At 41.4% G+C, this 15,895-nt stretch overlaps 1 protein-coding gene across 1 annotated transcript; it reads right to left on the bottom strand.

Annotated features, from left to right (window-relative positions):
- Positions 1 to 4,488: 4,488 nt before the first annotated feature.
- On the bottom strand, positions 4,489 to 7,563 carry LOC123166610 (PTI1-like tyrosine-protein kinase At3g15890). The gene is made up of 4 exons (XM_044584421.1): positions 7,183 to 7,563; positions 6,323 to 6,467; positions 5,531 to 5,793; positions 4,489 to 5,426 (listed from the first exon to the last, which is right to left on the bottom strand). Exons 1-4 carry the CDS (start codon positions 7,251 to 7,253, stop codon positions 4,805 to 4,807), a joined length of 1,101 nt encoding a protein of 366 aa, XP_044440356.1. The 5' UTR covers positions 7,254 to 7,563; the 3' UTR covers positions 4,489 to 4,804.
- Between the last annotated feature and the right edge of the window lie 8,332 nt (positions 7,564 to 15,895).

Here is a 15,895-nt window from a genome sequence, read left to right as displayed (position 1 = left end):
GTGAAAATGCATGAACTCAAATTGCCTTGAGTGAACTATGGAGAACATGGGTGGAAGATCATGTTCAGAATTAATACCATGCTATTAAGAGTGGCATCACCAAGGCAAGAAAATGCATAAAATGAGTGCGCCATTATATTCCATTGTCAAAGAAGAATCAAGTGAATTAGTTAGTGTAAATAGCATTTGATGGTAAATAGCAAAGCTCATAGAAAGGCATACTTACGAGGTCTACACTAACCTGTGTTGATTTGATATTGTAAGGGCAAATGATGAGCCAAATTATAAAATCAGTTACCATAACAATGCCTGCATTTGTTTGTGAGTAGTGGTAAATCACGATATCAGTAACCATCACTGCTCCTGCATGTGTTTGTGAGTACTGGTAAATCACGATATTACTCAATAGTCTGCCATATGTATCCATCTAAGATCTTAAAAAAAGCAACTTCACACTGCCCCCCCCCCCCCCTAAGTTTTTGTCTACAGTTACCAGCATTCCTGTTCATCCGAACTTGGATAGATCTCTGTGTCAAACTTCCTACCCCCGTAGATGGACATCGCGCTGGCAAGCTACAAAGTTCATGTGTTAACGTCAGAGTCATTGAATGTATTGTTGTGTATGTGGAATTTAGTGACGATATAACTGTTTTTGTACCACCAAAGTACATCGTGGCGAGTGAATCAAATGCAACTGTGAGAGCATAACTACAAGCGCTTACTTTCATGACGCGAACCAATTTTAAAACAGGAAACCTGTTTTTTTATCACTCATTGCAAAAAGATCAACAAAATTACGGCCGCGGTGGTCTCCTTCATCACAATCTACATCCTGCTGTCATTCGACATCGTGCGAGGGAAGGCCGAGGAGCTCACGGTGTGGAAGTACTTTTCTGGGAAGAAGGAAAAGGTATTGAATTACTTGAGAGCAAGCAATGATGATGATCAATCAGCCGTAACCATACCGGTCACATGTGTGTAACTAATTTGTTCTACTTGTTTACATTCCTTTGATTTACATTTTTTTCCCCTGATAATTCCCTTGATTTGTAGTGCCGCTAATCAGGAAATTTGTGCCTGATTTTGGTTGTACACTGCCTATCTGTGTGCTCCCTATGTGATCTTACAAATTATGTTTCATTTGGTTTGTCTTGTACATGAACTATCTGAAATTTCAGTAGTAATTCAATTCAGTTTTTCAATTGTTTAGTTTGAGGGAATTCAATCTAGTTTTCCTTTTTCTATTTCCAACACAGTGAGGGACCGGTTGTTTTCCGGTAAAGTGACCGGTTTTTCCCAAGAAAATACACCAAAAGGGTATCTTTCCAATTGAGTATTAAGTAAAACAAAAGTCAGTACAATGAAAAGACAACTGGACACTTTTCTACATTGTATAACTCGCGAACATTTTTGTACACTACGCAAAAAAAAATTTAACTGGAAAAACATTTTTCAAATTTTACTGTATATTTTACAATGGGAATTTTTAATTACACAAACATTTTTTAACAATGTATAAGCATTTTTTATAAATTCCCCGTACATTATTTTTGAAACATGAGACCATTTTTTAAATGTCACATTTTTTGAATTCTATCAAGATTTTCTGTAAATTAGATAAAATTAGTTTAATTATTTTTTATAAAATATGAACAAAATTTTAAAAACAAAAAGGAAATGAACAAGTAGAAAAACAGAGGAGAAATATAAATTAAATTGCAGTAAGCTCCTCAGGCGTCGCATGACGCGAGCCGAGCTTGTGTCTTGCTATAAGCGAGACAAAGCTGCTCCCCTATTTCTGGCCCATTTCAAGACCTAGGTAGACTTCGCCTAAGGCGCGGCGCCATGGTCCGGTCCAGTACTGTAGCTTTCGTGCGAGGTTTTTTTCCGGAAGCAACTAGTTAACGAGCGCTTCTTCGGGAGCCTCGCAATGATCAGCGTCACTTGGCGCGCTCTCAGCCATTCGTCACGTGTCGCGCTCTGGACGCTCCCTCCAGATTTTTTTTTATTTTTTCGCACACGTTTTCGGCTTTTTAGACGGTTTTTTCCCCGGTTTTTTTCGACGTTTTGGTTTTTCCCCGGTCTTCCTTAGCGTTTCGACCAAAAAAAATTTGCGCGAAAAAACGCGTTTACTTTTTTTTTCTTTCGTGAAAAGTCACTGTTTTTCGCGAAAGGCACGGTTGTGCTTTAGCGAGAGTCACGGCGGTGCCTTTCGGAAACGAAAAAAAACGCGTTTTCTGTTTTTTTTCTTTCGCGAGAGTCACGGTTTTACTTTCGCGAGAGGCACGGTTGTGCTTTCGTGAGAGTCACGGCCGTGCCTCTCAGAAAGGGAAAAACAAAACGCGTTTTCTGTTTTTTTTTTGTTTCGCGAGAGTCACGGTGTTGCTTCCGCAAGAGGCACGGTTGTGCGTTTGCGAGAGTCACGGCCGTGCCTCTCGGAAAGGGAAAAATATGCGTTTTCTATTTTTTTTTCTTTCGCCAGAGGCACGGTTGTGCTTTCGCGAGAGTCACGGGCGTGCCTCTTTCGGAAAGGGAAAAAAACGCGTTTTCTGTTTTTTTTCTTTCCACGAGAGTCACGGTTTTGCTTCCACGAGAAGCACGGTTGTGATTTCGCGAGACGCACGGGCGTGCCTCTTTCGAAAAGGGAAAAAACCGTGCTCCCGGTTTGGTTTTTTCGTCCGGTTTTTTTGTGAAAAAAAGTTCGTCAAAACCTATCAACATGGGATCTAGTTTTGAAGATCTCGACGTGAGGAATCCGATGGTGAAAACGGTTTGAGATTTGGACGCACGGTTTAAGAGATAAAACATTTTGAATAAACGAATCTACGAAAAAAGGGAAAACTCCCAGGTTGCGACAAGTGGCGCACTGCATGTGCGCCACTTGTCGTGACCTGCGAAGATGGAGTGTTCTTTGCAACGATTACTCCTTAATTACTGATTTCGTTTTTTCCCTGAGGTAGGCTCCCCTATTTATCGTTTTCTGACTGTTTTGGATCGGTTTTCTTTGTTTTTTTATCCGTTTTCTATCAATTTGTTATTTTTCATTTTCTTTCTTTGGGTTTGTGTTTTCAGTTTCATCGGCTTTATTTGGATCATTCTCTATTTATTTATTTTCAGCACGTGTCTAAATTTTTTTCATACACATTGTACCTTTTTCGTATACACCAGAAACATTTTGTATTCATGTTTAACATTTTCTAAATGCATGATTAACATTCTTTTTTTGCAGGGAGTGATTACAATCTTTTAAAAGATATGTTTTGATGTTCGCTCTTTCATACACGTAGTACATTTTTGTATACAGCTAAAACATTTTTTATACATGTTTAACATTTTTCAATACATGATTAATATTTTTAAAAATTTATGTTTTTGAACATTTTGTAATACGTGTTAAACATTTTTCAAACACGTCAAATCATTTTTTTACTGATGTAAAACATTTTTAAAAATACATTTTTTAGATTGCATAAACATATTTATTAAAATTCATGAACATATTTTTGAAAGGCGACATTCTTTAGAATGTAACGTACACATTTTGGAAGGTACGATTTTTCTTAATTAGTCAAAAATAATTATATTGTTTTCTGAAGTCGCATTATATTTTTTGAAACATATGAACATTTTTTATGTGGTACATACATTTTTTTTTTCAATTGTACAATAATAAGTTTATAACTGTTGAGCAAATATTTTATTTTCACAACATTTTTTTTAAGTGTGCGATCAACACTTTGAAAAAATTAAGTAAAATATTTTTTGTAATATAGGTATTTATTATTACTTTCTAAAAAGTTAGTCTGAACACATTCTATTTTATTGCTCAAATAACAGGTTCATAGGAATGCCATTTAGGTTTGGAGTATTAAGGAGCCACACATGGCATCCTAAGGAAAGGCGTAGAGCGTGTTTAGCGAGGCTATGTTTTCTTTTTGCGGAGGATTTAGCGAAGCTTCGATATTAGTATTTTTTTCAAAATATAAACAAAAAAGAAAAAAAAACGTGTGGCTACTAGGCGGCCCACTACCAGCAAATAGCGAGACATAGGCACACCTTCTGCATGGTTTTACTTTTTTCGCAATGATTTGAAGTTCGAAACAAACTATTAGGGGCTCTAGCACGCCTATGTCGCTACATGCTAGTGTTTTGGCCCGTTTGCGATGATTTCCTTTTTCTTTTTCACTGCCTAGGTTGAACTGTTTCGGTGAAATTTGTTTAAAATGGACCCTAAATTCTGTGATCAGTACGTTACTGTCTCATGAGCTGGGGCTTGGGTCTAGCTTAGGACAACATGATAGCAAGACATAGGATAGGCAGAGCTTCTTACAGACAGAATATGATCATCTCTTTTCGCTAAACACACGCAAGACAGAAAGCAAAAGCTCAGCGATGAAAATCCTGCAAAAGAAAGAACCTCCAAAACCCACAAAAGCAAAGACAGAAAAACTGCCCTGCAGAGGGCTTATTGTCAGGAAGGAGAGAACATGATCATCCAGACATCTGCATTCAGTTGTATGCAGAAGGAAATTTTGTTTAGAGTAACCAACACAGTGACAACAGGATGACGCATGCCCAAACATCTGGGAGTATACGGGTCTTCCACCCAGTGCACACAAAAAGCACTTTCTATAAAAAGCCAACTCACCTCTCTAGATCTCCCCCTCTCTCAAAAAAGGGAGGAGTTCATCATAAATAACAAACCAATCCTATACATTTCAGTCAAGCCAAACCATGCAGACCAAGCTCCAATTCAGCAAGAATATCCACTCTACCAATACCTAGGGGCCAGGGTACCAACCCATCAAGCCCCAGCCAGCCCTTCATCATTCTTAAGAATGCAGTCGGTGCTCCCTTCCGGAGTCGTTCCGACGGAACTAGCCATCGAATCTGGCCTAAACAGCTCTTCCTTTTCAAGCCTCAGAAGCATCTCTTTCGATTCACCTTTCAGCAGGGACACAACCTCGAGCATCGTCGGTCTCTTATCTGGTTCTCTGTGCGTGCACGCTAGTCCGATCAGCACCACTCTTTTTAGTTCAGACTCGGAATACTTGTCATTGAGTTTTGAGTCTGCGATTTCATCATATCTACCCTCTTTCGCCAACGGGAGCATCCAGTTTCGGACCCCGAGCATTTTTTGGGAGCCTGATTTTTCTACTGGCTTTCTCCCACTAGTAAGCTCCAGAAGTATTATGCCAAAGCTGTAGACATCACAACCTGTTGTAGGTTTGCCAAACATAACGTATTCAGGAGCATGATAACCTCGTTGATTTTCACCGATTATCTTATCATGATCTATTTCATCTGAGATGAGCTTCATAAGACCGAAGTCCCCAACGTGTGCCTGGAAATCTGAATCTAGTAGCACATTGGTCGATTTGATGCTTCCATGGATTATTGGGGGTGTCTCATGGTGGTGAAGATACCTGCAAGAAAGCACCCATGAGGTTCTCTCAAACTGCTTACCGGAAGTAAAAATGAAAGAATTAACTATGTCATGCTACTACGGACAAAGAAGACGTTTACTCACGCAATAGCCCGAGCAGCACCAATGGCAATAAATGTTCTCCGCCGCCAGTCAAGAAGGCACTCCGAAGAGTGTGTTCCGTGGAGATGTGCAAAAAGACTTGAGTTCGGCATATAGTCATACACCAGAATGCGTTCAGGTCCATCAGCACAATAGCCACGTAAACTCAGGAGGTTTTTGTGCCTTACTCTTCCCAAAGATTCAACTTCTGCAGCAAATTCCATTTCTGTCCCATTTCTTGCATTCTTTAACTTTTTAACAGCAATCTGCATCCAAAAATATTTATCAAAAATTAACTTGACTAAAAACTATTGGTGTAAGCAGAGTTAACGTGGTAAAAGCAGAACTGGTGCATCTTTGAAAATATTTTATTTTAGGGTGGTCAGTGAGTGATTTATTTAATAAAAAACAGACGTGTGACGCAGTAGTTGGAGCCAAGTCAGGGCATGTGCTGGATTGTTTTTTCTATTCAGCAGATGTATACTTGCAAACCTGTAGCAAGTTGTCTAAGTTGACCTGCCTATGAGAGGATATCCTACCTAACGAATGCTAACGCAATCAAAGATCAGTGTTCCAGAGCAGACTAAAGTAGTTATAACTGACAGTTGTTTGTTGTGTGGTTAGGCAGCTATGGAATAGCATTTGCCCAACAGTGCAAGTAAAGCAATAAACTACTAGCCCAACTAGACAGCAAGGAACATCAAGGCCATCAAGCTGGCATTCTTCCCATCATGGGAAACAGGGAAAGGGAATTGGGAAATGTATAAAATGGATCAACATGTAAAGAGCAGTAACCTGAGAGCCATCCCAAACTTGTCCCCAGTAGACGCTTCCAAGCGAGCCTTCTCCGATCTTGTTGTCGTAATTGAATCTATTTGTCGCCGACTGGAGCTCCCTCAACGAGAACACCCACCTGATGGATCCATTCCGCTCGTCGTTCCTGAAAAAACAAAGCCATTAGTTACATAGTGAGCATGAACTCTCCGGGTACAAAATCAGAGGTCCAAGTTAGTTCCCTTTTCCACCGATAACAATTCATTTGTGCTCCTAATTCCTGAACAAATCATGCATAAATCCAAGCATCGAAAATCAAAGGAACACCAGGCGACAATATGTCGTAATAAGATTCCATCCCAATTTCCGGTTCTATGTCCATATGAGAGCATGATAGACTAGTTGCCTCCGGCCGGGGACAACAATTGCGAAACTGTTAACATCACAAACGGACGAGAGGGCTTAAACAAGACAGATGCGTCCCCCAACACCAATACTAACACAACACGTTTTGGACCATGCGGAAGATGAGATTCGCACCCAATCGCGAACTTTAGCATCTACTTCCCCAGTCCCGACGAGCCTCGCCGGCCGCCGCTGGTCCTACAAACCAAAGCAGGCCGAACTCCTCCTAACGAAATTGAGCACCGCCTCAACAGAATTACTTGTCCAGGGCGCCGTAGGCGGGACCCTCTCGTAGCACAATCTAGCCAGACAAGCCGGCACGGCGAAATTCCCACCCTGGTTAGAGCGAGCGAACCCCAATCGAGGGAGCTCACGCGCGCGCGATCGAACTGCGCGCGCCGCCGAACCCGCCGACGAGCCCGCCCAGTTCAGAGAAACATAGGGGAAGAGGAAACAACGGGTTGGCCAAGACTTACAGATCGTCCCCGGAGGCTTGCCTGCCGCAGCAGAGGACCCTGTGGGCGACCCGCGAGAACCTGTGGTGCATCGGTGCCCGCCCGCCCGCCCGCGCCGGCCGGTCTCCTGCCGCCGCCGCCGCGCCTCCCGTGCCCCGGCGCGAACAGATTTGGCGCGCGCGCGGGAGGAGGGATGGAGGGAGTCGTCGCTTGGAGGGGAAGGAAGGAAAAAAGGAATGGCGTGGTGGACTGGTGGGCGAAGGAGGGGAGGGGGAGGAGGACTTGTTGGGAAGGACGAAGGAGAGACGGGACGTGACAGCCTCGCAGCCTGGAGGAGTCCTGGACTTGCCTAGCTGCGCTTTCGGTGATCTGGTGTGGTGGTCTGGTGGCTCGGCTATGCTCCCCCTGCCCGCTTTCTTGACCCGTCGGTGTTGTTTTTGGTACGCGTGGGTGCCGTGCGGCCGAGAGAAACCGCGTTGCGTCGCGCCACCGCGGCGCCGTTAAGGCGGCCTCGGCTGACAGCCCGACGGGGCTGGCGGCGGCCAGTGGAGTACTGCTTGGGCTGGCAGGGGACGCACTTTCCATTCTAAGCTAACCGGATTGTTGACCCCGGTCGGCGGGGTTCGGTTTACGGCGTCGCGCCCGTCCAACCCCCCGCGGCCGTGTCGCGTATGGTGCGGCGTTTTTCTTTCCCTTTTCGCGAATCATCGAAAGCAAAGAAGTTTTGGACTGGTACGGTGCGGTGGCTTGTTTGTTTATTTGGATTATTATTATTGTGTGTGGGCCTCAATCAAGCTTTAGAAATTTCTTTTGACCAGAAGGTTCCGCACCGGCCATGAGGTGTGTACAGTTGTAGTGGGACCCAGCCTATTCGATCCAGAGCGTGCTTTTCACGTTTCTTTCTGGCCATTGTTTGTTCGATTTCGCTACTACTCTCCGTGAACTACTTTAGTAATCTAAATGCTCTTATATTAGTTTACAGAGGGAGTAATAAATTGGTTCTAAATATGCTGGTTTGGTATGGATTACAAAAAGGAATCCTAAAAATAGATTAGCTCAAAATTATATTGATGGTAACTTTTGAAAAATGATTGGTAGCACACTATTTAGCTCTAGGATGGTTGCAAAAAATAAGAGACACCAATCGAAGGTCATTGGACGGTAAAAATCGAGTTACCAAAAGAAAGTAATGGAAAGTACTCCAGTAACAAAAAAGTGGAGCCAATACGAAAAACAATGAAATGAAAGCGAACAGACGGCTCGGGTTCCTGCCTCACATCAGTGGCGGCGCCGATCCGCCACGTCTCTTGTGGCCTTAGGGACATGGGGGCGTGGGGTATCTCGGCCCTTATCAGCAGGAGGGCTACATTTTTAGATATTTCTTTAAGTTTTGTTAGGATTTATGTCCTACTCAGAAAGGCCAGCTCCTTGAAGATGGAAGGTTCTCCCAGCTTAGGCTCATTCTGGTGATGAGTCTAGCATCGTCAGAGGGCGTGTGGAGGTGTGTCTTCAGCGAATCTCGCGGAATTCGATCGATGGTTGTCTTTGGTAGATCTGCTCGAATCCATTCTTCGTTCAATTTCAAAAAGGCCTAGAATAAATCCAGAAAAATATGGCTACCAAATAAGGTACGAACTGCTGCTGCTCTATTGCCAAAAGGCAGAGCGAAGCGGTTCCTGTGAGAGACAGGCAAACCAAGCTCTACACTGATTTATGATTGCTCTAGACTGATTGTTCAATTTTACATCAATCCTACCATTCGTCGTCTTACCTCCCAATCCAAAAAAAATATGTGCAAAAGCTACAAATTGTTATAAATATCCATTAGAAGTATAAAAACACCTCAAACATAATAAAAACTACTCCCTCCGTAAACTAATATAAGAGCGTTTAGATTACTATTTTAGTGATCTAAACGTTCTTATATTAGTTTACAGAGGGAGTACTTTGGAGCAGTGATGTTAGAATTTTTTCATCATGTTGCGAGATTTGGTGTCACTTACTTACTGCAGATCTATACAAGAGTTGAACGGCGATGACTACGGCTCTAAACTATGGTCCTTGGGCCACGTGCACGAAGACTTCCCGGCTGTTATCGACAAGGTCAAGCCGACTTCGGTAGGGGAGCGGCAACAATGACGCGTCGGCAGGTAGTGGTTGTCCGGTGGTATAGGAATATCGATGCAACTTTTATTATGTTTGAGATTCTTCATGCAAAAAATGAAGTATAAATACAGCGATTGCCACTAGAATGAGCTGGAAGACCCGGAATAAATCCAGAAAAATGCACATCACCGAAAGGCCTGGTATAAATATAGGAAAATGCACACCATCGAAAGGCCTGAAGTAAGTCCAGAAAAATATGGCCACCAATGCCAACTTTAGAACTTGAACCATGGTGGGTTGGTTCCATCACAAAATCGTTACCATCTAGCTACGCTCAGTTCGCTAGTAACTTGGGAGTTGAGATATTAAGAAACGGTAAGATACCCCGTGAAGAAAACGGTAAGATATTTCCTCGAAGAAAACGGTAAGATGTATTGAAATATATTTTTTGAGAAACATATGGGTTGAGCCAGGAGCCACCACAACAATTTCTTCTCCCCAATAACGGGGAGCTCCTATTCCGCGCAGTGCACGCTGAGGAGACGCGCGATGTGCACCCCCTTCCACCCAGGTGCCCTTTTGGGACAACACCTGTTTTTTTCAATTCGTTTCTTTAAAATAATTCAGGATTTTAAAAAGTTTCAAATAAAAAAACAAGAATTCAAAAAAATGTTTGAGAAATCAATAAATGTTCACAAACTCAAAAAACATTCGAAAATCATAAATAGTTCATGGATTCAAAAAATATTCGTATTCTCTTGGCGTGTTCAAAACAAGTTCTTGATTTTAAAAAATGTTCGAAAGGTAAAAAGATTCTCATCATTTCGAAAAAAATGTCCGCATGTTCATGAATTTGAACAAATATTTGTGAATTCAAAAATGTCCGTGATTTTTTTCAATGTTCACAAAATTAAATATTTTTTTTGTGAATTTCAAATTTTGTTCCCAAATTTCAACGAAGTCCATCGATTAAAAAACTCTACCCGGATTAAAAAAATATTTATTAATTTTAGAAAATTGTTCTAAATCTTATAAAAAATTTGCGTCAATTCAAAAAATATTAATGAGTTTCACAACAACCACAATATTAAATATATTTGTGGATTCGGTAAATGTTCATGATTTAAAAAAAAAATATTGATGAATTCAAAGAATGTTCGCAAAATGAAAAGAAGCGGTGTTGTGCTTCCACAAGAAGCAGTGTTCGCAAAATGAAAAGAAACAGTGTTCGTTAATGAGTTTCTGAACAAACCACAATATTAAATCTATTTGTGGATTCGGTAAATGTTCATGATTTTAAAAAAATATTGATGAATTCAAAGAATGTTTGCAAAATGAAAAGAAGCAGTGTTGTGCTTCCACAGGAAGCAGTGTTCGCAAAATGAAAAGAAGCAGTGTTCGCAAAATATTGACGAATTCAAAAAATTGTGCATCCACAAGAAGCGGTGTTGTGCTTCTCGGAAAGAGCAAAATAGTGAAAACTTGCGACCATGCTTCCAACTTCGATTTTTCTTCCGTTTTTGTTTTCTATCAGTTTTTTTTATTATTTTCCTCGGTTTTTCATGAAAAATAGTTCATCGAAATCTATTAACATGATACTAGTTTCGAAGATATCGACACGAGAAATCTAGTGGTGAAAATGGATCGAGATTTGGACGCATGGTTCAAGAGGTAAAACATTTTGAACAAATAAATATAGAAAGAATTTTAGGTCGTGACAAGTGACGCATATGCAGTGCGTCAGTTGTCTACGCCTGAGAACGGGAGACTGACCTCGTAAGAGGCAACTCTTAACTTGTGATCTCGTAAATAGGGTCTTCCCTAATAGTGTGTGGATCACTTCCTTGGAAGGTCCTATGTGGCGCCTTCAGCGTCACTTGGGGAACCGGCGCCTGAACGCCCCTCCTCGTGGGCCAGCCCATGTAGAGCGCGGTTGACCATTAAAAATAACGATCTAGTTCTTTTACTGCATGTAATTTCATCCACGAGTTTAGGAGCACGAATTTCGAGGCTCACAATCTTCCTAAGCACGCTCTTTCACACAGGTTTGGCTGCCATGTCTGGTCAGGCCAACCCGGGGATTTGAGTTTTATTCCTGTAAATGTTTGGATGTTTTGAATAAAGCTTAGCGAGAATATCTTAACACCAATTAAAAATAATACGTTTTTTTTCAAATACCAAAAACAAGAAAAAGGGAACAAGTATAAAAAACCATGAATTCAAAAATGTTCATGGATTTTGGTAATAAGTTCAGAAACTTAAAAAAAGTTCAAGAATTTGAAAAAGGTTCAACAATTTTGAAAAAAGTTCATCAAATTTGCAAAAAAAAGTTCATTGAAATTTAAAAACATTGAATTTCAAAAAAATTCAACGCTTTTGAAAAACAGTTCATTGATTTTGAAAAAAGGTCACTGCTTTTGAAAAAAGTTCATCAGTTTTGGAAAAAAATCACCAAAATTGAAAAAAGTTCATCCAATTTGAAAAACAGTTCATTTATTTTGAAAAATGTTCATCGAATTTCAGAAAAAAGATCATCAATTTGAGAAAAAGGAGTTCATGTATTTGCAAAATGTTTCATTGGGCTAGGAAAAGAAGAAAAAAAGGAAAAAGAAAGAATAAAATACAAATAAGTTAAAGTGATAGCACATCCGTGCTAGTTGATGGGGTGGTTACACCAGCCAACCTTCAACAACGAGGTCGCAGGTTTGAATCATTCACGACACTTTTTTTCTCTTTTTAATAGAAAAAGGAGGAAAGGAAATGGGCAGAGTTGGTTTAATAGAAAAATGAGGAAAGGAAACGGGTCGAGTCCAAGTAGCACACCTGTATGCGCCCGTTTGCAGAAACAATAAGAACGGGTGCCTGCAGCGCTAAATAGGAACCGCCCACTTCCTTGTCCAACCCATTTTGTACTGAATTTTCTTAAAAATGTATATCCAAGAATAAGTACTACAACTTCCCACCAATTTTGAACAATAACTACACAACATAGTTGAAGTTGACACACGATTTTTTCTTTTTCTTTTTTGAGTTATAATACAAAGAAAAATGTGTTATTTTAATAATCAGAATTGAGTTTTAATCATATACTGATCTTTATTGTATCTATATGTTTATAAAGTATAGATCACTCGATAGCATATGAATGGGTGGGTAACACGTATCATCATGATCTAGTATAGTGTTAAATTAGTAGAAATCTTGGCAAAACTCATGAATAAGATAGAGGAAACGGATTTGCTAAAACTCATTCGAATGCTTTTTTCTTTTGTCTCATTCACTTTTGTGGCCGTCGGATCAAAACGCCCCGCGATTCGTTTTTCTGAGCGACGCGAGCGTGCGCTGCTTGTCCCCCGTACGAGGAGCAGCTCATGTGCGTGAGCTTTACCCAGGCTTTTTACTTGCTTATTTGCCCGAGCTGGGCTATGTGGGCTTTTTGTTTTCCTCTTTCCCCGACCAAACAAAGAAAGATTTGCATGTTTTGTCATTTGTTTACTGTAGCTTTCAGGGGTAAGCTCTTTGTAAGGATTTTTTTTTACTTTTTTTCTCATGATTAATTGCTGTTTTAGTTTTTTTTTTCTTATTTCACTATATTTAATAGAACTTTGTTTCACTCTTTTCTTATTTTTATTATATTCATTTTATTTCAATTATAATATTCATTTGTTACCCAAGATTGCAAATTGATTGTTTAGGTTTTATTTTTCAAAAATTTCCTATTATTATTATTATTATTATTATTTTAAAAGAATCACCGTGCCAACACATTAATGAAGTTTAGATTGAAAAATAGGGTGTCGGTGGGACAGGGCCAGTCACATTGGACCACATTTTGTGCACCGCCTCACGCCCACGACCATCACAAGCAAGTTTATGGTACATCTTCTCAATCTTATGTACCTTTTTTTGTTATGTTTCTTTGCAAATATGTTTTGCTTTTTCCATCTTTTTTCCTAACACATTTTTTCACCTTTTCCCTTTTGTTTTTGTTTTGTATTTGTTGACATCAGATAGAAAATCCCCAATAAAATAGTTCAACCAGTGAACTTGGCTCCAAAACGGGTTGTTGGGCTTTGCATCGGTATAGGAGATCTCATGAAGCTTGGATATCACATGGATCGCGATGGACGGATGGTCTTTGACAAAGATTGAGGTGTTTTTGTAGCCCAGGATTACCTCCAGGTGGACGATGTTGTCGTTTTCAACTTCAAGCAGAGCAATGCACATGGCATCAACATAACATGCGTCGTCATTGGTTTGAGGCCGGCACAAGGATAAGAGTTTTTGTGCTAGAAACAGTGTAACAGCATTTCCCAGAGCGGCCATTTTTTGTGACTTAGGCTATCTAGCTACCTTCCCTTTTTTATGTATTGTTGTTTTTCTAAACTATGTAAGCATTGGGATGGATGTTCTGAACTATGCAAGCACTGTGATGGATGTTTTTTGTGGCATGAGTGTTTTCCCATGCACCCCCTATGCTTTTTCTGTATATACAATGGCATGTGTTGGCAGAAGTTTATTATCCTTAAGTTGTTTTTTTATCTTTTTTTAGTTGTAGTTGCAACAGCTGCAACCCGAGTGCAATTGCAACTCAGCACACCCAGTGCAACTGCAGGACATATGATGTGACCACAGCCATGGAGTCGGGTTGAGGGTTGTCGACGCCGACGAAAACAATACCATTTTTTTATTTTTTGTTAGGTTTTTTGTTGTACTTGCAACCGCTCCAACCCGAGCGCAATTGCAACTCAGCACACCCCAACGCAACTGCGAGACATATGATGTGACTGCAACCGGGGGTCGGGGGTAGGGTTGTCGGTGCCGATGAAAACGGTTTCATTTTTTGTTAGGTCCTTTTTGTTGTAGTTGCAATTGCTCCAACCCGAGCACAATTGCAACTCAGCACACCCTAACGCAACTGCAAGGCATATAATGTGACCGTAACCGAGGGTCGGGGGAGGGTTGTCGACGCCGTCGAAATCAGTTCTATTTTTTTATTTTTTTCTTAGGTATTTTTCTTGTATTTGCAACCGCTCCAACCCGAACACAATTGCAATTCAGCACACCCCAGCGCAACTGCAGGATATATAATATTACCGCAACCAGTGGTCGTGGGGAGGGTTGTCGACGCCAATGAAGTCGGTTCCATTTTTTTATTTTTTGTTAGATATTTTTGTTGTATTTGTTATCACTCCAACCCGAACACAATTGCAACTCAGCACACCCCAGCGCAACAGCAGGACATATAATGTGACTGCAACCGGTGGTCGGGGGGAGGGTTGTCGACGCCGATGAAATCGGTTCCACTTATTTATATTTTTGTTAGGTCTTTTTGTTGTAGTTGCAACCACTCCAACCCGAGCGCAATTGCAACTAAGCACACCCACAGCACAACCGCAAGACATATGATGTGACCGCAACCGGGTCAGGGGGAGGGTAGTCACCGCCGATGAAATCGGTACCATTTTTTTGTTAGGTTTTTTTGTTGTAGTTGCAACCGCTCCAACGCAAGCGCAATTGCAACTCAGCACACCCAAGCGCAACTGCATGACATCTAATGTGACTGAAACCGGTGGTCGGGGAAAGGGTTGTCGGCGCCAATGAAATCAGTACCATTATTTTTGTACACTCGTTTTTATTTGTAGTTGCAAGCGCCCCAACCCGAGTGCAATTGCAACTCAACACATTCAAGCGCAACTGCAGGACATATAATGTGACCGCAACAGGGGGTCGGGGGGAGGGTCGTCGATGCCGATTAAATTGGTTCCTTTTTTTGTTGTAGTTGCAACCGCTCCAACGCGAGCGCAATTGCAACTCACAACACCACGATGCACTCCAGGACATATAATATGACAGCAACCAGTGGTCGGGGGGAGGGTTGTCGACGCCGATGAATTCGGTTCCATTTCTTTTTATGTTTTTGGTAGGTCTTTTTGTTGTAGTTGTAACCGCTCCAACCCGAGCACAATTGCAACTAATCACACCGCAACGCAACTGCAAGACATATGATGTGACCGCAACTAGGGGTCGGGGGGAGGGTTGTTGGCGCCGATGAAATTAGTTCCATTTTTTGGTTAGGTTTTTTTGTTGTAGTTGCAACTACTCCAACGCGAGCGCAATTACAACTCAGCACACCCAAGCACAACTTCAGGACATATAATGTGACCGCAACCGGGGGTCGGGTAAAGGGTTGTCAGTGCCAATGAAATCGGTACCATTTTTTGTATACTCGTTTCTTTTTGTAGTTGCAACCGCCCCAACTCGTGTGCAATTGCAACTCAGCACACCCAAGCGCAACTGCAGGATATATAATGTGACCGCAACCGGGGTCGGGGAGAGGGTCGTCGACGCCGATGAAATTGGTTCCATTTTTTGTTAGGTTTTTTGTTGTAGTTGCAACCGCTCCAACGCGAGCGCAATTGCAACTCACAACACCACAATGCAACTGCAAGACATATAAAGTGATCACAACCAGGGGGTCGGGGAAAGGGTTGTCGACGCCGATGAAATCAGTTCCATTTTTTTGTTAGGTTTTTTGTTGTATTTGCAACCGCTCCAACCCAAGCACAATTGCAACTCATCACACAACAACGCAACTGCAAGACATATTATGTGACCGCAACCGGGG

This window comes from Triticum aestivum, chromosome 7D, assembly GCF_018294505.1.
Source record: "Triticum aestivum cultivar Chinese Spring chromosome 7D, IWGSC CS RefSeq v2.1, whole genome shotgun sequence".
Classification (NCBI taxonomy): Eukaryota; Viridiplantae; Streptophyta; class Magnoliopsida; order Poales; family Poaceae; genus Triticum; species Triticum aestivum.
Note: the sequence above shows the minus strand (reverse complement) of the source record. Positions and strands in the feature narration are given on the sequence as shown.

Coding starts and splice junctions, on each gene's coding strand:
- LOC123166610 (XM_044584421.1), bottom strand. CDS start 7,253: ATGCACCACAGGTTCTCGCGGGTCGCCCACAGGGTCCTCTGCTGCGGC. Junction 5,794..6,322: donor AAGTTTGGGATGGCTCTCAG/GTTACTGCTCTT, acceptor TTTTGGATGCAG/ATTGCTGTTAAAAAGTTAAA. Junction 5,427..5,530: donor GGTGCTGCTCGGGCTATTGC/GTGAGTAAACGT, acceptor GCTTTCTTGCAG/GTATCTTCACCACCATGAGA.